Genomic DNA, 27,141 nt, shown 5'->3' on the forward strand with positions numbered 1-27,141 from the left:
AGGTTATTTGTTCACTACCCTCATATATTGGCTCTGAGAAAAGTATCATCATAATTTTCAGGTGCAGAATTTCACATTACTCAACAGGAACAAAACCTTAGTTATTATTTTTACATATGCATAAATATACTTAAGCAGCATGTTTTATATAGTATTCTATTGGGTTGGCCAAAAAATTCGTCCAGGTTTTTCCATAAGATATTATAGTAAATAAATGACCTAATAATAAATGAACTAATAGATGACCATCCATACAGCTAGAAACAGACATTTAGATATCTGTTATTGTATGTGTTACATCTGTTGTTGTATCTGTTATTGTGTGTGTGTATCTTTTGTTATGACAAACTGTTCAAATGTTAAACTGTTCTGAAAGTATTCTTTTGTTCAGTTTACTCAGCTCATCTCTATGCTTTATTGTTTATCCATTCAGAAACTGGTACTGATATTCTCAATGATATTAATAAAATTCCCACCACAAAACTCAATTTTTAAAAAACACTATTAATAAAGCCAAGTTACCACTCTTCCCCTTAGCTCTAATTGCCCAATTATCATCTCCCTAGTTTAATCCATCTATGTCATAAGCTGTGTAGACAGTCATGATTCATCTCTCATCCATCACTGGTCCCGTATTTCAAAATCCTCTAAGAATCAATGAAGTCCTAGAGGTATCCCTAACGTATTTTTTAAATATATTGTAACCCTGGAGAAAGTGGCTATGTGGAGCAAATATTTAAGAAGAATTAAAGCCATCACGATTAATGGTCTTCTTCTCTTCCTCCTGACCTTCTGGAACACTTACTACCTGTGCTACATGTCTCGGTACATTCAAGTCTTGTTTGTTATTTGTTATTTTTGTTTTATGACTCTGCAAGGTGACCAGGCATGCACAGGCCAAACGCCCTGCTGGTGCAATGTGATATCACAAGGAAGAGAGAGAGCCTTTTTCCTAAAAAAAAAAAAAAAAAAAAAAAAATCTGAGTGTGGTTAGGCTGTGTGCTGTGTAGAGAGGAGAACACAGTACGTAGAAGCAGAAGCAAGCCCAGGACTCCTGTCCTGACTCTGCCACTTACTAGGGGATAATCCACTTGACCTCGCTGGGCCTCAGGGCATGATGGTGAAAGCCGCCCTTGCCTGTTTTGAGATTCTGAGGATCAAATGAAATGATGATGAAAGAACTTCGGTAAACTATAATTTACATATTGAGTTGTGTTAGCGAAATGAAAACACTTTCAAGAGGATTCTCACTTCCTTCTTTCCTATTTCATGAGCTTGATTTTGGAGTAATCCCAGGGATCCAGGATTTGTGAAGGAAAAACTGTTTCCAACCATGAGGTTTAACGGATATAGGCAACCAGTGCAGATAGTTTTTACCAAGTTTGAACATCCTGAGCAATAATTGCATTTCTCTCCAACAGTATCTCTCCCAGTTCTATTTCTTCAGTTCTACTAAGGACTTCATGTTGATGTTTGCTATTTGGACAAATAATAAATCCCACATTTGGTCCATCAGAGTGTGGTTCAGATGTTAGGAACTAAAAGATCGTGCCTAATGCTGACATGTACAAGTTCCTTTAAACTTAGATTGGTAGCTTGATTAAACCAGAGGGAAAAATGAATTGTTACCATTTTAAACAGTCTAAGCTAAAGGCCTTTGTTTCCCAGCACTATTTTAAAATCTTCCCAGATTCTAATGCTATTGGAATCAAATACTCGATTTAGGAAGGAAACCTGAGATGCTCTAGGGAGGTTTGTTTTTAAGTTACTATTGTTCCCTGGAACTGTTTGCTCATATTATGGTTGGCCTTAAAGAATCTCTGTATAAATAGTAGATATCTATTATTTCAGATGAAATTAGTAATGAGAAATACCACCAAACTTCCTGAAAGTACAGTCTATGCTTGTTACTTCTACTTCCTCATCATGTTGCTAAAAATAGTGAGAGCTGTCCTGCCTGTCTTTTGAGATTTTTGTCTGAAGATCAAATGAATTGATGATGAAAGAACTTTGGTAAACTCTAATTCACCTATTGGATTGTGTTAGTGAAATGAAAACACCTTCTTGCCCATAAATAATCTTCCTGACCCTTGGCCTTGTCAGAGTGCTCAGTCTCTCCTTTTCATAGAACTGGTAATGGATTATAAATGCTGCCTCTGGGCTTCCCTGGTGGCGCAGTGGTTGAGAGTCCGCCTGCTGATGCAGGGAACACGGGTTCGTGCCTCGGTCCGGGAAGATCCCACATGCCGCGGAGCGGCTGGGCCCGTGAGCCATGGCCGCTGAGCCTGCGCTTCCGGAGCCTGTGCTCCACAACGGGAGAGGCCACAACAGTGAGAGGCCCACGTACCGCAAAAAAAAAAAAAAAAAAAATGCTGCCTCTTTACCTTTAAAATTTGTATTAAAATTTTTTAAAGAATTAATTTAAAATATAAGAAAAGAAAAAATGCTGCCTCTTTGAAACTTTTTTTTCTCTAGTGTTATTTTATGTTCTCTTCCAAATGTCTATTCATACAGCTGGATATAGAGATTTAGATATCTGCCCTTGTGTATGTATGTGTATCTACATATATGTGTGTATGTATATATATGTGTGTGTATCTACATATATGTGTGTGTATATGTGTGTGTATGTATATGTGTGTGTGCATGTGTGTGTATGTGTGTGTATATATTATATATATATATATACATATAATATATACAATTGTAATGGCGATTAGGGCACTGTTCTTAAAGGGCCCTACCTTTCTGCCTCCTCTTTTTCTCCTTAGCCTTCTTTTCTCCTCTACCCCTAACATACAGACATTCCCTAGATTGCCTCCTTTCTCACTTCTCTTCAGTTCATTCATTCAGCATGTATTTATTTAGCCAGTGGGGACATAAGAATGAATATGACTTTCTACGTTTCATTCGTTCAGTCAAGAAGTCCCCACTCCAGGGAAACTTACAATCTAGACGGGGAGACAGATGATAAGCAAGGAAACAAACACGGATGATATTTGCTGATTATGACAAGAGTGATAAAGAACACAAACATGGTTAAGTAGAGAATAAATAACAAGGGATGACAAGGAGGGAAAGTGTCTCAAAGAAGGTGACATCTGAACTGAGCTCAGGAGGATGAGGGGAGTTGGTGGTCTGCAGAGCTAGGGTAGAGCATATCTAGTAGGAGAATAGTGTGAGCAGAGGCCCTCAGGTAGGAAAGAAAGTGATATGTTTGTGGATCTGAAAGAAGATCAGGGTGGCCAGAGCAGAGTGAGAGGGAGGGGAGGTGACAGGGGATGGGGCTGGAGAGAAAGGTAGGGGCCAAATCATGCAGGAACGATCAGGCTACGTATAGAATTCAAATAAGAGCAATGGGAAGCCGTGGAGGATTGTATGCAGCTAGTGCAATAAATAGGATTATGATTTATAAAGATTTCTCTGATTTTTGTATGCAAAATAGCTTGGGGTATTACGGAAGCAGAGAGACCTGTTAGGAGGCTACAAACTCATTAGGAGACAACAACCGTTGTCTGGGAAAGAGAGTCAAGATTTGAACGACCTCTGTTATGTAGATGACCCCCAAATCCATATTTCTAGCTGAGATCTCTTTTGTCTTTGACTGCTAGACCAGTGGTTCTCAAAGTGTGGTCCCTGGACCAGCAGCATCGGCACCACACGTGAGCTTGTGGGAAACGCAAACCCCAACCCATGTGCCCCACCCCAACCTAATGAATCAGAAACCCTGAACTCAGGACACTGCCTTTAACAAGCTCTCCTGGTGATTCTGATGCATGATGAAGTTTAAGGACTGCTACTCTAGGCCAGTTGTTCTCGAATTTTAGTGACATCAGAATCACCTACAGTGCTTGTGAAACCGCACATTGCTGGACCCTGCCACAGAGTTTCTTCAGCAGGTTGAAGGTGGAAGGGGAGGATGTCAAGAATTTGCACTTATAACAAATTCTCTGGTGATACCAATACTGCAAATCTAGGGACCACACTTTGAGAATCCTCCACTACTCAAGTGACACCTCCACCTACCCCACCAATACTTTAAAACTCAGCAAGTGCAGAACCAGATCCATTCATGAACACACAAACCATCCTCCGCAACAAGATTTTACTCCTGCCTTTGCTTCTCACCATCAGCATTCTTATTATCCAAACTTATGGTCACTGTGTCTGTCACTGCCTTTGCATCTGTCATTCTTTCTCACCTCCTGTATCAGCCAGTTTCCAAGTCTTAAAGCTCATAATTCCGCATTGTCTTTCCCATTTGTTCACTCTATTTCATCATCACCTAGTTCAGGTTCTTACTGTCTCCTCTGGATAACTGTTCAAATTTGTTGACTAATCACCTCTCCTGATTCTCCCAATAATTAACAATTGAATCATTGTCTCCGGGGATGGAGACCATGAAGGTCTCTAGGTGATCTTATCAGTATGAAACCGTGAGGACTGCTTCAGAGTTTCCCACCTTGCAGAGGCATTAGAATCACCCAGAGAATTTTTAAAACTACTAATTACCACGGCCCATTTCCAGAGATTCTGATTTAATGGGTCTCAGTGGAGACCCAGACATCATTCTTTTAAAGCTCTACTGGGGGCTGGGACCCACTGGGATATATGGAAGCTTTACAGCAGAGGAAGAGAGTCAGGCACTCATCGTTGACTGGACCTAGGGACTGAAAGGAAGTCTGAAGGTGCAAGATGACTCTGAGTAAGGTTATAACATTAGGTGCTAGGAGACAGGTGAGGCACTGTCAATAGAAACAGGGCATTCAAGGGGAATAACTGATAATTTGGAGGCAAGAGGATGTCTGGTTCTGGGTTTACTAAGCGCAAGGTGCCAGCAGGACATCCAAATGGGAATGTCACTAACAAAGTTGGAATGTGAGTCTGCAGTGTGATGATTCTGTTCTAGAGAGAATGATTGGAAAGTTGTTTACAAAGAGGTGATTGCGGAAGGTGCCGGAGCAGATGAGGACTTTGAGAGAGGGTAGAGGCTCTGTTTCCCAGTATGGGTCTCTATCCATATTAAACTCACCTGGGCTGCTTATTAAAATGCAGATTCCTGAGTCATTTCCCCCAGAAACTCTAAGTCACTAAACCTGAGTTGGGGCCTGCCTGGGGATCTGAATTTTTGATGACTCCTAAGACAATGGCAATGCACACTAAACTTTGAGTGCCACTAGATAAAAGGAAGAAAGACAGGTGTGAGGACAGAAACTTGAAGAACATCTATGTTTGGAGGATGAGCATTAAAAGAGGGGTGAACACAGAGAAAGACAGATATCATATAGTATCACTTATATGTGGAACCTTAAAAAAACGATACAAATGAACTTATATACAAAACAGAAATAGACTCACAGACAAGAAAACAAACTTATGGTTACCACAGGGGAAAGTGGGGAGAGGGATAAATTAGGAGTTTGGGATTAACAGATACACATTACTATATATAAAATAGATAACCAATAAGGACCTACTGTATAGCACAGGGAACTATAGTCAATATTTTGTAATAACCTATAAGGGAAAAGAACCTGAAAAGAATGTATATATGATATATATGCATGTATACGTATAACTGAATCACTTTGCTGTACATCTGAAACTAACACAATATTGTAAATCAACTATACTCAAAAAAAAAAATGAGGGGCTAGAAAGAAGAGAGGGAAACAACCAGCCATAGTCATGAGAGCAGAAAGATTGTACAGGATCCGGAAGGCAATGGGAGGACTTTGAATAAGAGACAGGGAGCAGGGCTTCCCTGATGGCACAGTGGTTAAGGATCCACCTGCCAATGCAGGGGACACAGGTTCAAGCCCTGGTCCGGGAAGATCCCACATGCCGCGGAGCAACTAAGCCCTGCACCGCAACTACTGAGCCTACGCTCTAGGGCCCGCAAGCCACACTACTGAGCCCACGTGCCACAACTACTGAAGCCTGCGCACCTAGAGCCTGCGCACTGCAACGAAGAGTAGCCCCCGCTCGCTGCAACTAGAGAAAGCCCACATGCAGCAACAAAGACCCAATGCGGCCAAAAATATAAATAAATAAATAAATAAAAATAAAAAGTAGATTGTAAAATAATATTTTAAAAAAAAAGAGGCAGTGAACAACGGTTTTCTTATGGCCAGTACCTCAAGTGATGCAGTCACTTGCATCCTTGGGTTTTTCCTGTTTCAGATTGGTTGCTCCTGATCAACCCAAGCTCCAGACCAACCTACTTTTGACCAAAGTTATGTTTAAAACCTCAAATATTGGAGCCCAAATGCTATGGCTGAACCAAATTCTCTTGTGTAAACTTTTCTACGTAAGCATGAGCAAATAGGCCCAGTTTCCTTGTAAAAGGGGAATGAATAATCATGTCCCTTGTTTAATGTGATTTTTAAAATCACTAGATAACACAATGTATATAAAGTACTTTACATTGTGCCTAGAACTTGTAAGTTGTTTTACAAAAAGTACATACTATTTTTGTGACCCAAAGGACTGTACGTGGCATATTGAAAGTGCTCAAATAAATTGCTGAGTTTAAATTTGATGCATAATGAAGAAGGAATATTCTTCAGCTGTTTCTGATCTGTTTATGTAGTGGCTAGCCAGCGATCTTGCAATAGTTAGGCCAGACCTGAAGTAACTCTAGCACTATGGCCAACTGTCTTTGGAAACAAGATCAAATGATCCATCAGTACATATTAATTCAGCTCCCTGCTCTAGGCAGGCAATAAGATTCTTGACCTTAGGAGCCTATAATCAAATCAAGTAGACTACATATAAAATGGTAGAAAATGAACCTTTATAGACAGCATTGTATAGAATATAACCTACAGGAAAGTTGACTGTGGACTGAGGTAATTAGGAATACTTCACAAAGGAGTTGAAAATTGAACTTCATTAGTCTGTGGTTAAAGAAACCATAGGGCCGTATAACCACTAAAGGATCTCCCTGTTGACCTGAAGAGTTCACTTATTCAGGCCAGTGGTCTTAGCCCTTAAACATTGAAATCTGATGTTTTTGATCTTATGTAATAAGGAAAACAAAATGGACAGTTCATAAATACACAGTTTAAGAGGAATGATTTGGGGCTGGACCTGACCAATTAGATATGCTTAACTTATTGGGGGAGAAAGGGTTTTTTTAAATCTCAATTTCTTGCGTATTAAGAAAGACACTTTTTTCTACCCTGAGAAGATCCGTGGTTTGTCATAATCCTTGTATTCAAGCCTGCTGAATAGGCTTCAGCAAACCTTACCAAAGATGAATGTCAGAGGGTTAATGCAAAGTACCTGGGCCCTTCCAACTGGCACAGGCATCTTATGAAAGCAAACCTAACCATGGCGAACTTAGTCGGTTACAGTGATGATGCATTACTGCCAGTGGAGGCAAGATTAAGAGATTACATCAGACTACGAGTTTCATCCTATTTGTGTCTAACACTTCACTGACCCAGACTCTTGGCTCCTGTATGCAGGAACCCAGAGCCCAGCTTTAGTCAATCGAATTGAATTATGAATAGTCAATCTGAATGGACTAGTGTATTTGCTCACATCACTTTGTCTTTTGAAAGTCACTAATTACAATATTAGTATGGTTTATGCTAACTTTATTTTAGGAGAATTTTTCTTCAAGTGGGAACATTTTGACATTTCAGAAATTTTATGTTTAAGTGATAGTTTAACTACAATTATTCAGGTAATTATAAATCAGAAGAGTAAAAAGAAATTCAGAAATAGGAACAGAGCCACTGAAGTTAATATTGGAAACCACGAGACAGAAAATAGTACCAGAAAACTGGAAACAGGCAGATCTTAAGAATGGGAAAAGGGGAAAAACTACTACCGTTAAGCCTGACGTTAGCCCTTACCAAATTTCTGATACAAATTAATTTAGCATGTATAGAATGTGTGCCCTGTAGATCTCATGTACTTTGTAAGAGTTGGAAAATAAAGCAGTAATTACTAGGAGCCAGCATGAAATTGCTAAGTAGTCTGAAATGTCTTCTTTTAAATCATAGGGGCTTCATATTCAAGTTCATTTTGCTCTGATTATTTAAGTAGCACCACTGTTAGATAGCTTCCGTGCTCCATAAGGAAGGACTAGATTACACTTACACGAAATCAGGAAAGAGATGATGTTTTTCATTTTACATAAAGCTTTTCTGAACTTTGGTGTCTGTATCTTCAAAATATGGGCATAATAACCTCTGATCTACCTCCTGATATAAAGTATGAGAAAGTGATTTTAAAATGTTGGTGACGTGTAATGAAGAAATCTTAATAAACAAGAAGAAAAAGATGGGTGGAGGGAGGATAAGGGAGAAAAGAATGAAGGTAAGGAGGAAATCCATGTGTGACAAAAATAATTGTAGGGCAGAAAAAGACTTTAGTGGAAGAACCCTATCATTTTTTAAAAGTAAGTGAAATAAGGGAGTTCCCTGGCAGTCCAGTGGTTAGGACTCAGCACCTTCACTGTGGTGGCCCGGGGTCAATCCCTGGTTGGGGAACTAAGATCCCGCAAGCTGCACAGCGTGGCCAAAAATAATAATAATAAGTGAAATAAGGTCCAGAGAAGTTAAATGACTTGTGTGAAGTCTTGCAGCAAGTTAATAGTGAGAAAAAAGTAAGCCAAAAAGGGAAAGAAAAAAAAAACTGAGTGTTAAAAGACAAATGGATATGGGAACATATGTATATGTATAACTGATTCACTTTGTTACAAAGCAGAAACTAACACACCATTGTAAAGCAATTATACCCCAATAAAGATGTTAAAAAAAAAAGACAAATGGGTTCTTGGAAGACATGACCTGGAAAGCCTATTAAAACTCACCAGGCCCTTTCACTTACCTCTGAAAATACTACTCAGTCAAGGGGACCGATGTTGGACCGTGGTTCCCCGCACAGTCATCTTCCCGAGGGTCCCAATCAGAGAACAGGGTCAAGTACCTCTTCCACTCTCAGTGCTCATCCCATTTTGTTCACTCACCTCTCTCCCTCCAGACCAATGTCCAGAGAGGAGAAATCAGGGCCCACACTTGAGTGCTTTGCTCTCATCCCACCATTTTACAAAACAAAGCTACCAAAAACAAACAAAAAAACCCTTGGATTCCTTTAGAGATTCAAATTACTGTGGAGATTCAAAGAAACATACATTCTCAAAAATATTTTAGTTGGTCGTGACAACAGCCAAACCTCTGCTTATTTGATTTATCTGAAGAGGAATGTGTCTACTGTAACTTACTGATTTTTTTTTTTTTTTTTTACTTTTTATGGCAGTTAAGTCAGCCAAACTAACAATGATAGGACGATTTGAGTCTTCTATATGGAGAGGTATCTTTAAGGATAAAAAAATTTAATGTGATATAAAAAGATATAAAAGTTTTTCCTATTAAGTTGTATCTTGTTATAGAAATGAAGATGATGAAAGAGACATTTCTGTGAAATAATTTTAGAAACAGAGAGAAAAACAAAAAACAAAACCTTCCAGCCAAATGGTGTGTGGGTCTCAAGGGTTGGAACGTAGTTGCCCAGAGATTTGTTAGTTCAGATCTTCACAGGAAAGATTTGTGTGCAGTTCTCACTATTTGTGTACTCATTTATATAGAAGTCTTTTTTTCCCTATAGTTTATATGTATTTAATTTTTTAACTGCTAAAACCATCCCACGTGGTAAAGAAATGAGGGGAAGGATGCAGTGATTTCCTTAAATTGTGCTTTTGGACAATGAGATATATCTTCCACCAACACAACGAATAACTAATAGCCCGTCATAAATTCCTTTGTTTTAAGACAAATTCCCCTGATAACACAGGTCAGTGGTTATACAGATTAGTTCTGAATATAGTCTGCGGCTCTCAAAGTCCTTGCCCAGAAAAGAAAAACAATTCATGTGAAGTGAGCTATGATTCAGGAAATGTAACAGAAAGGTATTTACCCTAACAATAATTTAAACTAATAAAATAAATAAATAGAACGTTTTTACTTTCTCCTTTTCATTTCCAAAGTCAGTGACCCAGAAACCATCAAGCTACTCGATCACATAGCAGCAGTAAGCCCCCATTTTCAGGCTAGGTTTTAGAACTCAAAAAATGTACTGTTGAAATCATGACTATGAACAGGATAGTTAAGGACATTTTGGCTGAAATAACAGTTCCTGGTCAGTTTAGTCTGATCAGTTAAGCCACCTGTGATCGTCAACCAAGTCTGAGTCTGCCTTAATTCAATAAGCAACTCTTTTATAGCACGGTCCTATGCAAACCATGTCCTTCAGTTTACGTATAGTACTTTGGATAACTAATCAAATGCATGTAGGTTATATAGAATATAACCATAAATATGAAATGTTGGCTACCTACGTTTCACCTTGACACAAATGGTTTGCCAGGTGGGATTTTTCTTTCTTCTCCACCGTATTCCACCACTTACCTCCTCCACCACAGCTGTGTTACACGAGCAGCTCCTGTTTGAACTGCTCTAGTCGCCTCCTGTGCTTCCACTTTTGCCCCCAAAGTCTATTCCCCCTTTAAAAGGGTCCTGTCATGGACTTCCCTGGTGGCACAGTGGTTAAGAATCCGCCTGCCAACTCAGGGGACACAGGTTTGAGCCCTGGTCCAGGAAGATCCCACATGCCACGGAGCAATGAAGCTTGTGCACCACAACTACTGAGCCCGCACGCCACAACTACTGAAGCCCGTGCACCTAGAGCCCGTGCTCCACAAGAGAAGCTACCACAATGAGAAGCCCACACACCACAACGAAGAGTAGCCCCTGCTCACCGCAACTAAAGAAAGCCCACGCACAGCAATGAAGACCCAACGCAGCCAAAAATAAATAAATGAATAGATAAATAAATAAATTTATTAAAAAAAAAGAAAAGGGTCCTGTCAGAAGGACCCTTTTAAAACACAGAACTGATCACATCACTCCCCTGCTCGAAGTCCCTACTGTGGCCTCCAGAGCCCTGTGTGGAGTGACTCTGGACACTGCTCCAACCTCACCTGCTGTCACTCTCCCCTTGGTCATTCCACTCCAGCCATGCTGTTCTTCTTGCAGTTTCTGGACCACGCCAGGCACACTCCCTCCTCAGGCCTTTTGTACCACTGTTCCTTTCACATAGGTCCCTGCATGGCTCAGTCCTCTGCTCAAACGCCCTCTCAGAAGAGGGGTTTCCCCGACCATCAACCGTCGTACCTGTAAATAATAGCCCATTGCCCTCACAATCACCGCCCATGGCTCCCTCTCTATTCCCTTGCCTACTTTTTGTATAAAAAAAATTTTTAAAGGAGAGTTTTATTTTTTTAATTTTTTTTTTAATATTGGAGTATAGCTGATTTACAATGTTGTGTTAGTTTCAGGTGTATAGCAAAATGATTCAGTTATACATATACGTATATCCATTCTTTTTCAGATTCTTTTCCCCTATAGGTTATTACAGAATATTGAGTAGAGTTCCCTGTGCTATATAGTAGATCCGTGTTGGTTATCTATTTCATATATAGTAGTGTGTATGTGTTAATCCCAAATTCCTCATTTATCCCTCCCCCCCACCTTTCCCTTTTGGTAACCATAAGTTTGTTTTCTATGTCTGTGAGTCTGTTTCTGTTTTGAACAGTATGGAGTTTCCTTAAAAAACTGAAAATAGAACTACCACATGATCCAGCAATTCTACTCCTTGGCATATATCCGGAGAAAACCATAATTCGAAAAGATACATGCACCCCAGTGTTCATTACAGCACTATATACAATAGCCAAGACATGAAAGCAACCTAAATGTCCATCAACAGATGAACGGATAGAGAGTTTTATATACATAGTGTAAGCTATTAAGTGATTTATTGTAAAATAGGTAATTTATTATATTTCTTCTTAGGCCCTTCTTTTGCCAGCTTTTTGATTAGAGATTTAAAGAAACTTTTTGCAAAATATAACAAAACAAGGTTCTTTAGAGTTACTTTTGGCATTCGTGGTCTGCACATAATTGTATTGCATTTTTAACAACTAAATGAATTCCACATGAAGAGAGCTATGCTTACTCTCCCTCCTCTCCCTTGAAACCCGCAGACGTCTTGCCGGAAACGCTTTGACATACATTCCCAAGGGAGCATTTGCTGGCCTTTACAGTCTTAAAGTTCTGTAAGTAAACCGAGTATTGCTTGTTATAATTCTGATTTTAGTGTCAAGTGGATGCTAATTAACTTGTAAAGATTGAGTTCCTCCAATAAACTATTTAGAATCATGAGATAATTCGTCTAAATTCCAGTCTGCCTTCCTTGATACCATAGAAACATGTGATACCTGGCTAGATTTGTGTGTGAAAAAACTTCATCTCTCCTTTTCTAACCTTAATGTCAAAACTTTGCCCCTAATTAACCAACTTATCAACTCAAACTTGTGAAAGCGTATTTCCCTTTCCTTTTGTGCTATGAAGTTGGGGGGAGTTTTTTGAGTCATTTTGATTCAAGTGAATAAATCACTATTATGCTGACATAATGAGATCACAGCCTCAAACCATTTGCAGAATTTGTTTCCTTGTGATGCGCTGAATAAGGCTCAGGTAAAAAAAAAAAAAAATCAAGTTTATGTTCCACTTATGAATAGATGTAGAAAAGCCTAGTGCATAGTAGATACAATGAGTAGTTGTTTAATTGAGAAATGTTAATCCCTTGAGACTTGTAAAAAATGGGCTTTCTTACTATTTAATGTCCAACTTCCTAATTTTCTATCAGAAAACTCATTATCACTGATACCTCCTTCTTCTAGTACCCATTGTTTAATTTTCTTTCAGTTTATTCTTTGTAGAAAAGAAAGGGACCTTGGTAGAGAAAATAGATAACACAAGTTGAAATTCATACCAGGAAAGTTTTATCTCAGGGAAAACAACCTGATTTTATCTCCTTTGAGATAAAAGTTATAAACTCTAAAAAGGCATTTGATGTATTTCTGCTTAATAGAAATTGCATTTCATTGACCTGAGGGATACATAGGCTATTTGAAAAAGCAATTTTATTTAAATTTAATATTTTGTTAAAAGGTAAATTCAAAAGCAGAACTGTTATTTGGTCTTGGTCTACTTAGGTGATTGGGTTTGATCTCCCTACCCTTGAGTTATTTTTACTATTAGGTAGCAATATTTTTAAGTTGTCATACTTCCAAATCCTAAGGTTAATGCATTATGTGGTGAAATTCTAGGCTGTAACACCAATTCTAATGTGCCTATATTTCCACAAATCCAGCAAAATATTTGGAACCATTCAAAATGCATCACATAAATCAAGTTTAGATGAGACACCTAAGATGTTTTCCCTGTGTCGAAATAGGTACCACTAAGTATTTTGGAAACTTGTTAAATAAATTATATTGGAATGAATTATTTTAATTCATTGACAAAATGTATATTGGATGTACCGAACTAGATTGTGTGTGTGTGTGTGTGTGTGTGCACGTGTGCATGTATGCACACACACCGCTCAAAGTGGCATTGAACAAATTATTGCTGGAAAGACAAAGATCAATAAGTATGGCCATGCCCTTGAAGAGTTTATAATCTAGTGGTAGATTGTGGGATCAAGATACTGTGACCAAGACAGATGAACAGATCACTCTGATTCTGTGGAACTACAGAGGTTGGGAAGGACTCTGTCCAGTCTGATGGTTCAAATTCGACTTCCTAGGAGAGATGTTTCTCCAAAGAGTTGACCTAGAAGCCAAACCTTGAACCAACCATCCACATAAGGTAGCCGACTGAGGGGACACTATACATAGAGACACAGAGGCAGGAGGAACCTGGGAGGAACAGACAGCCCTACGCAGGTGGTACTTAAGCATTCAGGAGAAGGTATCTGGAGAAGAGCCTGGAGAGAGAGAAAAGGTCCTGGTCACCGGGATCCTGTATGTCATGTCAAAAAAGCATAGACATTATTATGTCCTAAGCATGATGAGAAGCCAAGAAAAAGATGTGAGCAAGAAAATGACACTTTCAGACTTTGCACTTCAGCTGGATCATGATCAGTGTGAGGGGGATTCAAAAGGAGCAAGACCCCTGCCAGGAATAGTATTCACTCTTCTCTTTATTTTGCTGACTTAAAGACTAGTATTCAATGAGCAAATGAATTGTCAAATATTTGGAAAGTATTTAGTGTTAGAGCAATGCTTCTCAATCATGGTCATCACCCCTGCCACAGGAAGTTCTGGAAATTTGTGGAAGCATCTTTGGTTTTCCAGGTGATAGGCATGTAGTAACTTGTCCTGTGATGAGCTGCTCAGCCCAGCATAAAGAATCCCCCTGCATCCCTCTTGACTTCTGACTCTACCTCCACACCAAACTTCAATCAATAATACTTTCATACGTAATCATACTGAAAGGTTTTACATGAAGTTCTGCATACGCCTAATAATCTGTACAGGAAAAATTAAATGGTATAAATATAATCTCTCAAAATCATTGACTAGTTAACACAGATCGTGCATCCTGTGATTTCTACCCACATATTTATTTGAAAATGATATTAGTGCAGTAGAAGAATTACCTCAGAAACCACAAAACAAATTAAAGCTATGTAACTGTGAAGTTGTAAAACGTCTTCTTAAAAATAACTATCATTAAATTAGCAGAGAAACATGAAACACAGGGCTCTCATTGAATCTCATTAACAAAGTCTGCTTTATAAATATTTCGCATATGGCCTTTTAAAATGTTGGGAGCACAATCATACAAAATCTGTGCAGAGATAACTATATAATGATTTATTTATTTGGGGGTAGCCTGTTGCATTTTTAATATTACTCTTCCACTATCCGGCAGGGTCTACCAACCAACTTCTATGCAGGTGGTATCATGACTATTTCTTTTTCCAGTTTAGCCTCAATTCCTTCTTACCTATGGCGGGGTGTGCTCCCAAGGGCCTCTTGAAGTACTGGAGAACAGATGCTCACCTCAGCGTGCAATGGATTTGAGATAGGATGGATGTTCTCTGTGGTATTTCAGTCCTATCTCGTAAAAGAGAGAGAATTATTTTGATATCACTCTTATCTATAAGGAACACTCATTTGTGAGAATGTAACACTTTCTTATTTTCTCCACTGCAACATCTATAATATGTCTTGGTATGTTATCTTTGTTTTAATAAAAGTTATTTCCTTCTTTCCTATAAAGCATTACATAAAATAAGTATAATCTGTTATATGTCTTAACTGTAGATCTTATTCTAGTATCCATTTAGACCTCTACTCTCATCTCCCTGTTCTTGCACAGAATAACTTCTGATCATGTTACTTTTCTCATACCCAACCTTATTCATTAAAAGTGGAGGCAAACATCTGACTCTTTCATAGAAATACCTCCTAGGATAGTCATATCTGAGCATCACATATACAATAATACATATAATCCCTTTATTATAAATTACTTTTATTTCTCCTTTATCATACAGTTAAGGCAGTACATTATGTTGATATTTTTTCTTTAAAATGATGTGTGTAAATGGCTATATCTTTATGAATTTTGTCTTAATATAATGGATGAAGCATTACAAAATATTTGGTATTAAAGGGAGAATTAGGTCCAATAGGGTTGAGAACCACAGTGCTAGAGGTAAAATGCTGAACAAGACAGGCCTGGTCCTACCATTGTGGAAAGTGACTCAAATGTTTTATAAAGTCCAAAAGTCATTGGAAGAGAGAAATAACTGATTATATTGTAGCATGGTGAGAAAGATAATATACAAGTAATATTCATCTGGGGCCCTGATCATATAAGGAGAGTAAGAAAGGATCTGGAAAAGAAGAGAAAGATAAGAGTAATCCAATCCTAGAAGATAGGAAATGAAGATAACAACAGCCCTCCTTGGTGAGGACTGTTTTATATCAGAAATTTTGCTACTGTGAGCTCTGGAAGATCACTAAAATTTAAGATGATTATCCCTATAAATATTGGCCTCATAAAAGGTTACTGGCTTAGTATTGCAAAATACCCAGTCCCATGGAATTCTGAACCAGGCTATCCTCAACAAAGGTTCATTTTCTTGTGTAGGCCATTCAGTCGAGGAATGGCTTATCCTCTTGCCACCAGCACCAGAACCAAAGCCACATGGAGGTGATGGATAAAACTAACCGTAGGAAAGTCACAACTAAAATTCTCTCCTTCCCAGAAAAGAGCCTGGATAGCTACTTGATATCTAAACATAGGACAAGTAGGCAGAAGAAATACCTAAGGATCAAGCCATTGTTACAGAGTCCTCTTTCAACGTATAATTTCCTCTCACCTGCTTCACAGTACCTGTACTTGACCTTATTTAGTCCTGTTGGCCAAAAAAAAAAAAAAACAAAAAATTTATTGTTAAAGTAGCTTGGGGACACTGTATGTAATTGAGAATATTTTACAGTTTTAAAGCTCCTCAGGGAAAGAGATTAAGAAAATATGAAGTCATCCTTTGCCCCTAGAGATAATGTTTCATTTTCTTTTCTCACCCATATGTGAATGATAAAAATGAAGTTGTAAGTGCCTAAACCCATATTCAGTTCGTGGTACATTCTGCTTGTACTTGCTGCATTGAATAAAGGATTATTTATAAAAGAATTCTGCAACCATGTTGTGAATGCTCTGTTCTAATTGCACTCCATAGTGCTATGAATCCTTTAATTGTTTTGTTTCCCACTGGAATATCTTAAACAAAAACAGGATTTTCTAATTAACTCACTGAAGACCTATAAGGTTATAATGGAGATAATTTGCTCTTGTTTTGTCATTTGAAAGTAATTAAACAAAAGTTCTTTATTCAAGGAGCAATCAGGACTTAAGTGATTTTCTGTAATTATATTTTTGGTATTTAACTGGTAGAAGTGGTTGAAAATTAAATTGCTGGGAGGTAGCTCAGGGGTAGCTTTAAAAGGTATCATTAGTAAAGCTTGTTTAAGTTCCATTTTCTGAAGGTAGATATATAGAGCTACTGAGAAACCTTGCAACTATTCAATGAAGAAAAGCCATTTAAATATCTCTTATCCTCTACTCCAGTTTTCCAATATTCTAGAAAGACCACATTATAAGAGTTTCACTGTCTGGTTAGCAAAGCATAGGAGGACAGTTCGGTACACACTTTGAGCCAGTAATATATTACCTACAAAGTTTACACATCAATTAAGTCTATTATCTGTATCTTATCACTTAAATTTATCACACAATTAGTGAGTGACTTTGAAAACATTTCTGTCAAGTTAAAATTATATCATATATTCAAACTGCTTGGAAAGGTATAAAATAACATATAAACGTAAACTTTTAATATTTAGGTAAATTATGCAAAATATGGCATTCAAGCTACAATTTTCCCAATTCCTTAACCGGTAATTGAAGTGTGAAGTCTCTCTAAATCTTGACTTTGTTCATAAGGAACCAACATATTTTGAGACTTTTGATTTATGAAATGTTAATTGAATCCAAGTTTAAAATAATGAAATTACCTGTTTAAAACTGTTGGATTGGGCTTCCCTAGTGGCGCAGTGGTTGAGAGTCCGCCTGCCGATGCAGGGGACACAGGTTCGTGCCCCGGTCCGGGAGGATCCCACATGCCGCGGAGCGGCTGGGCCCGTGAGCCATGGCCGCTGAGCCTGCGCGTCCGGAGCCTGTGCTCTGCAACGGGAGGGGCCACAGCAGTGAGAGGCCCGCGTACCGCAAAAAAAAAAAAACTGTTGGATTACAAGTGACAGAATTATGATCCTTAGAAAACAGAATCTCAGCCATGGTGAGAAGAGCATAAATTTTATGATCTCCAAATATTTTACACGTCTTATTTGATATGAGCTCATATTTGCATATATTAAAGTATAATAAATGCCTTCATATTGTAATCCGCAAACAACTTATCAATCAGATGGTATTATTCTATTCCCATCACACAGATAAAAGTCCAACGGTCAAGAAGGGTAAATGGTTTGCTTGCCAAGACTCAAAACTTAGACCTTAACTCCAATCTCAATGTAGCCTCAAGTTCAGGTGAAAATATTCTTAGAAATACTTAGCAGAATAGGGTGGTTCTCAGTGTGTGGTGCCTTGCCCAGCAGCACCAAGATCACCTGAGAGTTTGTTAAAAATGCAAATTCTCTGGCCCATACCCAGATCTACTGAACCAGGAACTTTGAGGGTGGAACACAGAAAACAGTGTTCTAACAAGCCTTCCAGTGAATTCTGATGACCCCTAAAGTTTGAGAACCACTGGCATAGAGATTTTTTTTTTTTGGCCAATTTTATTTTCTCATTAATTAAAATGTCACTATATCATTAGTTTTGAGAAGAATATTTATCAATTTATACAGAAAGGGCCAACATTTATTGAATGCTTACCAGGCAGCAGGTATTGTTCTATGTACTTTTGCTCATTAGATCATCACAATAAGCCCTGGGGGTGTATATTATTACTGATCACTGAGACCTGGAGAGATTGAATGATTTCCCTGAGGCCACGGGGCTACTGGCAGGGAAGAGGTAGTCAGATCCGAGAACCCACGCTCTTAATCATACTGTGAAAGGCGTACAACCTGAGAATTTGTACGATTATTCCTCAAGAGAATGCTGCAAGGGACAGTGGAAAAAGCACATCAAGCTTTGGAGTCAGACATACCTGGCGTTGAATCCCAGGTAGTCATCTGATGAAAAGAGACTTCAATTGTGGAGATGAGAGAACCAGGCAAATTATTTCTGAAAATCCAAGTATAAATTTGTGACCTAATAAGTAGAAATATTTATTTAAAATGTCTTTTAAAAATGCTTTCCTAAAATAGTTTCCTGCCTCTGGCTTACGTAGACCATGGAATACTGGCTGGGGGTTGGGCGGAGTGGCTGCGAAATTATTGCGCTATAAACATTTATGAATGAGGTAGCAAAGTATAAGAAATCTAGTGGGAATTTTTCCATACTATTTCCCACCAGCAATGATATATTTTATTTCACTGTTGCCAGGTGTCTCCATTCTGTAGTCCCCATGTTCTGATCAGAACTGTTGAACCTAGGTGAGCAAAAGTGTAATTGTTCACAAGAAGCATTAATTTATATCAAAATATGATCATGCACAAGGAGGGAGAAGATCTTTAATATCCTCCTACTCTTATCCTTATTTCCATTTTGTCTAATCTAATTGTCATCACAGTGATCCTTTTAAAACATAAATAAGATCACATCATTCCCCCCCACTTAAACCCTTCAACAAGAGTTTATCACCACATTTAAAATAAAGCCTGCAAGTCCTTCATGAGCTGTCCTTAGGTTGTCTCCCAATCTCTTGCTCTCAGTTACTCCTCCTCAGTCACAATGACCCTTTGCTCCTCCTTTAGCAAGTCAAGCAAGCTCCGGCCTCAGGGCCTTTGCACTTGTTCTTCCCTCTTCCTCAGTAACTTTCCAGATGTTCCCATGTTTTGTTCCATGACGCCATTCTGGTCTCTACTCAAATATCACCTCCTAAGAGAGAGCTTCTGTGACCACCTTTAGAATAAAATTCTCACCCCTTGTTACCACCTATCCCAAATCCATGTTTTGTTTTCTGTTCATAGTACCTATCACTTGTCTCAAGTTATATACTCATTTGTTAATTTTAAATTATCTGTCACTCCTCACAGGCCAAGGCTGTGCCTGATGCTCAGCTGTTTCCCTGACACCTAGAACAGTGCCTGACACTGCTATGCCAGTTATTGTTCATTATTGCTGTCTTTAATGGTTTTTTTTTTCATTTGTTTCAATGTGCAGCATGCTGCAGAATAATCATCTAAGACAGGTACCCACAGAAGCTCTACAGAATTTGCGAAGCCTTCAATCACTGTAAGTACAGCTGAAATTCCAACATGTTCTCAGTTTGGGAAGGAGCATTGAAATGTCCAAATGACCATTTTAGTAAGTTCCTTGGGTGGGGACCATACCTAAATAAGTTGCCAGTGAGAGTTTCTATTAGAGCAACAATTCTTTGCATCCTCATTAAACAATATGTATGAGAGAGACCAGTGTTGGGGTTTGAGGTTTCAGGGCAGAGACTTAATCAGAAAACATGCAATGAAAAGCCTCTTGTATATGTTGGTATCACAGGACAAAAATCCAGGATCTTGTCCTATACTCCCCTATACAGTATTTTAGCTCCTGAATTCAAATCAGGAATAATACTTTCTCCTTTTATCTAGAAAAATGAGAGTCAAAATCTAGACCTCTTGGCATCTTCAGTTTCTTCTGTTTTTAGATTATCTGAGCTGCCCTGTAATGCAATTTTGCTGAGTCAAATAAAGGCTTAATTTTTTGAGTTCTGTATGTATACCAGGGGTCCTCAATTCAGGAAGCTAAGATCTAATGGTATCTCTTAAAGTCATACTGGGCAAGTCTACTAACCAGGAGCTTCCTCACCGCCACACACAGACGTACAAACATATTCACAAACAGTCCCACAGATATACACACACATACCTCAGATTCACACACCACACACAGACACACAAACACACACAGCAATGGTGTTGGTGTTCCTTTACTCTGAATCCACTACTTTTCCATCAGGAGTTTCCACCCTCCTCTGATTTAAAACCTCTGAATGAATAAAAAGTAGTTATTCCTCACACAAAGAACTTTCTCACCAGCTAGATGTTTTGGAGCTTGGGTTGTAAGCAGTGGTTCACAGTGATTATTTGGCAACACTATGCCATGAGTTCTTGATCAGTATCTGCATCTCATCAGAATGTATAAGTATATTGGAAATGTTGCATGATTTCCAGTATCCACACGTGTGATATATGTTTTCATCTTACTTACACTGGAGGTCCTCATCTGTCAAACAAAATAGTGGTTTCTGGTCTAGAATGATGAGGGAGATAAATGCATAAAAAAGGCAAATAAATATTGCAGACTCGTTGAACATCATTGTAAAGAATACATCGGTTAACAATTACACATAGTTTGCTTAATGTCTTTTACTGAAGTGATACAAGAGAAGGAGGAACGTGAGATCTGGAGATGCTACTTTCTTCCTTTGATCTTTTTTCTTCTTTTTAATGAAAGCAAATCTGTACTTGAGACCATTTTAAGCTTTTTATTCCAGTCGAACAAAGTGACTTCCTAGGTTCTCACCAGCCTAGAGATAAACAAGCCCACAAGAGCCCCTTTGTGGCAGGGGGTAGGTCTGCTGCATTTTCAGGAACTCTGTAATGACATCACAGTATCACTCCCCCTTTGTGGCACAAGCCTTTTCCTGAAGGAAAAAACCAGCCAGAACAGCAAAACACCCTGGAGGTGGGTTATCTGTGTCAGGGCACGGGGTCTAATGGCTGAATTGAAAAACGAGATAATAGCAGTGGCCAATAGGATCTTTAAACAGCTGTGAGGCAGGCAGAAGATAGAAGGATAAGAGTTGGTAACCAAAAGCCACTATCAGCTGAAAGAAGATCACAAACAGAACACCCACAGAAGTGAACCCTTTGAGAAAGCGAAAACCATGAATCTTTTGTTCGCTCGAACTGGGTGGTGCCTCTCTGATCAAGGTGTTCAGATTTAGTTTCTTACCGTCTAGATATTTATTGTTCACCAGGTGTCTCTTGCATTTGGTGTCTGGTTCACAAAAACAATGACTTTTGAAACCTTATAAATATGTGTTCCCTGTGAAAAAGCCAAGGGTTAACTTTCTAGCAGGATACTTATCGCATCCAAACTGAGGCATCGAGATAGATCTTCAGCCCCCAGTGCACACCGGATTGTATCGGCCAGTTACGTAATGTTTGTCCGGGGTCCCTTCGCCCAGAGCACGGCAGACCATGTGAGGTGCTGAATGTTGGCAGTGTGTGCAGCTATGACACTTTGTCTCACTTACATTTTTTGTGCTACTTTGGTACAAGCATGAAGATATGACTCAAAAAAACATACACTTAACCACCAACCCCACAGAAACTGCATTGTACCAACCAAAGGAGTCCCCTACCCACTCTGGAGGTTTGGGCTACTGTGAGCCCTTTTAAAGTTTTACTGTTGTCCCAGATGCAAGGTGTTTAATAGTACTTCTCCCACTTCCTTCAAGCAGTTCCAAAAATAAAAACAGCTTTGAGTCTAATGGTCATTGCAAACGTGCATTCCTTATCCATTGTGCATTCATTTTGCATGCGTACTTCAGCCTCCGTGCTACTTTCATATCAATACGAATAACAAAGAGGGTGAAACCCGTCTCATCCATGACACCTGGGAGGCTTCCGTTCAGCTACCTATCCAGCTCTTCTTGGACTACAGTCAACCCTTAGACCTTCACTTAGCCCTTTTTTTAATGGTTCCTCTTTTCTCTTTCTTGAATTCACTCTATTTTTCTCCACTTTATTCTTTTCCTTGTATTATTCATTCACTCTCTAAGAAGCACTCTGCATTCCCCAGGGGCTGGGAGTGCATCACCCATATGCCTTCCTGGCTTTGCAACTTCTAAAGGGGGGCTTCTCAATTCCGGCTGCAAAGAAGAATCATCTGGAGAGTCCGGAAGCCTAGGCTGCACCCCAGACCAATGAAAATCAGAACCTCTGAGTAGGAGACCCAAACATCAGTGTTTTCTAACTGGTTTAATGATATAGGTAAGTGCTTCCTAAATGAAGATTGGGAAAATGAGTGTCCTAAGATGATTTGCAAATATCCTCCTGAACTCTTCAAACTTGATATAATAACAAAGTCCATATTTTGCATTCCAGTATAAACTAATATGAAATAAAAGTAATGGGCCTTTTATTCAAAAAGTCGCCTTGTTTGTGCTTAATTGAAATAGCTCACATCTACCTATTAGTTCTACTGACAGTCTGGGGCAGATAAAGTTAGGAGGCCACATGCGGTATTATTCTGCTATTCGAATGTGTCCATGGACCGACAACATCAACACCTCCCGAGACATGCAGAACCTTGGGCCCCATCTCTGTCTAGCTTGATCAAAAGCTTCATTTTAACAAAATCCTCAGGGGATTTCTATACATGGTGCATTTGAGAATTAAAATTTTTAGCATCTATGACATGAACAAAGCAGTCTACAAACCAGAAATGGTTGAGAACTACTGAAATAGATCATGGGTATACTTTGCCCCACCCATACAGACTTGGCTTCATTGAATAAACTTTAAGAAACTTGATTTATATTGAACTTGGTAACCTTGCTCTGAGTAAGAAACAAATTATACTTATATTTCAAGGGATGTAATTTTCATTGATTCCATGTAAACAGCAAATATTTGGCTTTGTTCATAATGAAAACACATAGGTACATTTGTGTTCTTTGAACTCTCTGCTGTTGCTTACAAACTGCTCAGCTAAAGAATAAGAGGGCTTGTCCATGTGCCAGAGCCCGGTAGCCCAGAGCCTGCCCCTGTACAATATGTACGTTAGGCTTCTGACAAGGCAATGACAGCCCAGACACCAGTTGGCCTTTTGTAATGTAATCAAATATAACTTAATTTCCTTTCTGTTTTTTGGAAAAGAATAGGAAATGTAATCAGAATTCACAGTGAATTGGATTTCACAAAAAAACTCTGGGCATTATAGTCATTTACGGACTGGGATCAGATTACAGTGATTTGATGGAAACTCAAAACTTAACCCTCCCATAACCTCACACCTTTGTATTAATAGTTAAGAAATCGGGCTTCCCTGGTGGTGCAGTGGTTGAGAGTCCGCCTGCCGATGCAGGGAACACGGGTTCGTGCCTCGGTCCGGGAAGATCCCACATGCCGCGGAGCGGCTGGGCCCGTGAGCCGTGGCCGCTGGGCCTGCGCATCCGGAGCCTGTGCTCCACAACGGAGAGGCCACAGCAGTGAGAGGCCCGCATACCGAAAAAAATATATAATAATAATAGTTAAGAAATCGATCTATGAAAAAAAATCGTTGCTTCACTTATTGATTGTCATTAATGATGTTCAAGCACCTCACTGTCATTAGTGGAAGTTCAAGGTGATCAAAGAGAATGACACATTCATGTTTGTCCAGTTAACCAGGATATTACTTAATACATGTTGATTTTCATGCCAAGTCTGCACTAGCAAAACTAACTGTGGAAAATGCACAATCACAAAAATAATGAGTTGGTAAGTAGAAAATGAAGGGAGAATTAGACATGTCTTTAGCATTCTCTCTATTCTCCAATTAGCTAATAATCTTCTTTAGAGTACAAGACATTATTTTAAAAGCCGAGAAGAATATATAACTCCTGCCTGGAACAAGATCTGCCTGAGCATCTTATTGTGACGTCAGCTTAAGGGCTACAGACACCCCCCTCCTTGGACCCTGTGAAATGTCAATAACTTCACCTCAACTCTTCATAGTAGGGTTTTGCTACTAATAATCCAGAAAGAGAATAAGCAGGAAGAGGAGGTGAGGAGGAAGAGGCAGGGCTCGCAGTGCCGAGCAGAAAGTAAGGCAAGCCTGGAATCAGCAGCAGTTCTCCACTGCTAATGTCCAGGAGCCTATTGGGTTTCAGACCCAGGCTAAACAGTGGGAAGGAAGTAACAGAAGACAAGGAGCAGAAGAAAAGAAAGCAACGGGAGGTAACCGAGAGGATAAGATTAAAAGATCAAAAGGGGGGCTTCCCTGGTGGCGCAGTGGTTGAGAGTCCGCCTGCCGATTCAGGGGATACGGGTTCGTGCCCCGGTCTGGGAGGATCCCACATGCCGCGGAGCGGCTGGGCCCGTGAGCCATGGCCGCTGAGCCTGCGCGTCCGGAGCCTGTGCTCCGCAACGGGAGAGGCCACAGCAGTGAGAGGCCCATGTACCGCAAAAAAAAAAAAAAAAAAAAAAAAAAAAGAAGAAGCAAAGTATAGGAACAGGACAAGGACAAAATCAAAAACACCCACGGTTATAAAAGCAGGAGCCGTCGATATTTATTAAAACTCTTACCTGCATCATCTCACTTCACCCTCGAAGAAACCTCATGAGGTGGGAGCCAAGATTATCCCTTCCTTAGTGATGAGGAAGGAGAAAACTCAGAAAGCTTAATTGATCTTCTCAAGGTCATTTGGCTTTAATAGAGTCAGGCTAGAGGTAAGTCTGGGATAAAAATTCTGGTCTTTCTGGCTCCAAAACCTGTCAATTTTAGTACTACGCTATCGTGCTTCCCTGAGCGAATCCACTACAGAGAATGGGCACGCAACAGAATGCACTAATGTGAGGGGAAGGAACTTGACAGAAATGAATAGTACCTCTAGGTATATGGTTATGGAGGTTTACAAAAAGGAGGAAAACTAGTAATGCTTCAGAACAGAAATAAAGAAATTGAGGAAGGGACGAGAGCAATATTTATTCATGTGTTGACCAGTCAAACTTTTTTAGTGTTTCCCTATGCATTTGGTTGTCTATTCCCTCGTTACCTGGGAGATGGAACTTGTCTCCACTTTCCTGATGAGGAAACTATAGGTGAGAAAAGGGTATCTTGTTCATATTGCAAAGGTAAGAGTTGATTAGACAAAGAGAAGAGGGAAGAACTTTCCAGACAAAGGGAACTACATGTGCAAAACCTTGCAGTGATGGTGCGGGGAGAGGGGAGCTGGTACATCAAGGATCAGAAACAAGATCAGTGTGGCCAAAGCAGGAAGCATGTGGCGGGAAAAGTGCAAGAAGAGCCTAGTGAGGCGGGTGGGGTCCAGACCCCTTGAAAGCTCTTTCGGACATGTCACGAATTTTAGTCTTTATTGTAAAAGCAGTGAGAATCCACTGGAAGATTTTGAATAGGAAAGGGCGTGATTGGATCTGTGTTACTGAAATAGTCTAGGAGAGAAAGGAGACCTTTGTCAGGATGGGGGCAGTGGAGATGGAGAATGGGAAATGGATTTGAGAAATTTTTAGATGAAATTAGCAGTATTTGGTAATGAATTGGCTACAAAGAATGAAGGAGAAAGAGGTGTGGAGGATGATTCCTAAGTTCCTGGTTTATATAATCACATATTTACTGAGACCCATCACTGAGATAAGAAATGCTGGTAGAGCATGACATTTGGGGAGATAATGAGTTTGGTCTTGAACATTTTCAAAACCAAATGTCTTGTTTAAGGAAGAACAACTCAGTAGAGATGTCACATAGGCAGTTTGAAATCCAGATCTAGATCTCAAAGAAAACTGAAACTTAGGTTAGGTCCTTCTACCATGCATCTCCTGTTACCTAACACTTCATTGTAATGATTTGACTGACTACCCTTTAGCAAACATGCTCTATAAACCATGTCTGCCTGGTTTACTGCTAGATCTCCAGCACCAGGTACTGTACCTGCAAAGAAAGCACCCAAGAAATACTTGTTGAACTGAACCAAAGCATCAAACTCTAAATGATGTTCTAAACAGCTGCTCAAGATCAGCTAATCTCCCCCGCTTTGACTGTAGCCTGCGTTCACTGATCTCCCTGGCTCCCAACTCTTATCTCTGTACCCTGGTTTTTCCTCCCTGCCCTCCCTGAGCTAAGAGTTGGGTCCCAGTGTTTCCTTGAGGGATTTTGAAGTTGATCCGTCTACAAGATTTAGCTTTCCCATTGGCTTAGCTGAGGACTCCCCACTTCAAGAGTAGGGTTGAGAGAGGAACCCTAATATTGTCTCAGGTTGATGAGATTCAGATTAGGCAGGAATGAGAGGATGTTCCTGAACACAAGGCTCAGAGATACAGTGGGAAGAAGCTACAAAAGGGACTTGACTTGGTCACAGAAATAAGAGAAAAGTTTAGCTAGATAAGGTGAATGAGCTTTGAATATAAGAATGGAAAATTTGGGTTTAAAAGGAATGGTAACATGGGAGAACTGTGGATTCCTAACGGGGCGACATAGAGCCCAGTTGTAGGGAGACTCGTCTGGCAGCAGCCTGCAGGATTAATTGAAGAGATAAGAGATCAAAAGCAAAAGGACCAGCTAGAGGCTGTTGCAGTGACGCAGGTGTGAAGAGATAAGAGACTTAATAGGCAGTGGAAGTCGACACTCTTGGAGATGAAGATAAATGGAGAGACCTTGGTGAATGTTAGTCTGGACAGCAATGGAAGATGCAAAAATGACCCCCGGATTTCAAACCCTGGTGGTAGCTGGGAGACTAACGGTGCTCCTGACAAAAAGGAGGTCTTTGTTTTCTATGGAGAAAAATGAAGCTAAAAAAGTCAACGCTCATGTTACTTTGGCTGTAGATCATCTCCCTGTTAAAAAATTCACA

The 27,141-nt window shown here is 39.5% G+C and overlaps 1 protein-coding gene across 1 annotated transcript in view; it reads left to right on the forward strand.

Annotated features, from left to right (window-relative positions):
- Positions 1-27,141, forward strand: part of LGR5 (leucine rich repeat containing G protein-coupled receptor 5) — a 120,947-nt gene that overhangs the window by 60,858 nt on the left and 32,948 nt on the right. The window contains exons 3-4 of the mRNA XM_067697348.1: positions 12,059-12,130; positions 19,728-19,799. Coding sequence (XP_067553449.1) covers positions 12,059-12,130; positions 19,728-19,799 — 144 coding nt within the window. The remainder of the gene's footprint in view (positions 1-12,058; positions 12,131-19,727; positions 19,800-27,141) is intronic.

Source organism: Pseudorca crassidens, chromosome 11 (genome assembly GCF_039906515.1).
Source record: "Pseudorca crassidens isolate mPseCra1 chromosome 11, mPseCra1.hap1, whole genome shotgun sequence".
Taxonomy (NCBI): Eukaryota; Metazoa; Chordata; class Mammalia; order Artiodactyla; family Delphinidae; genus Pseudorca; species Pseudorca crassidens.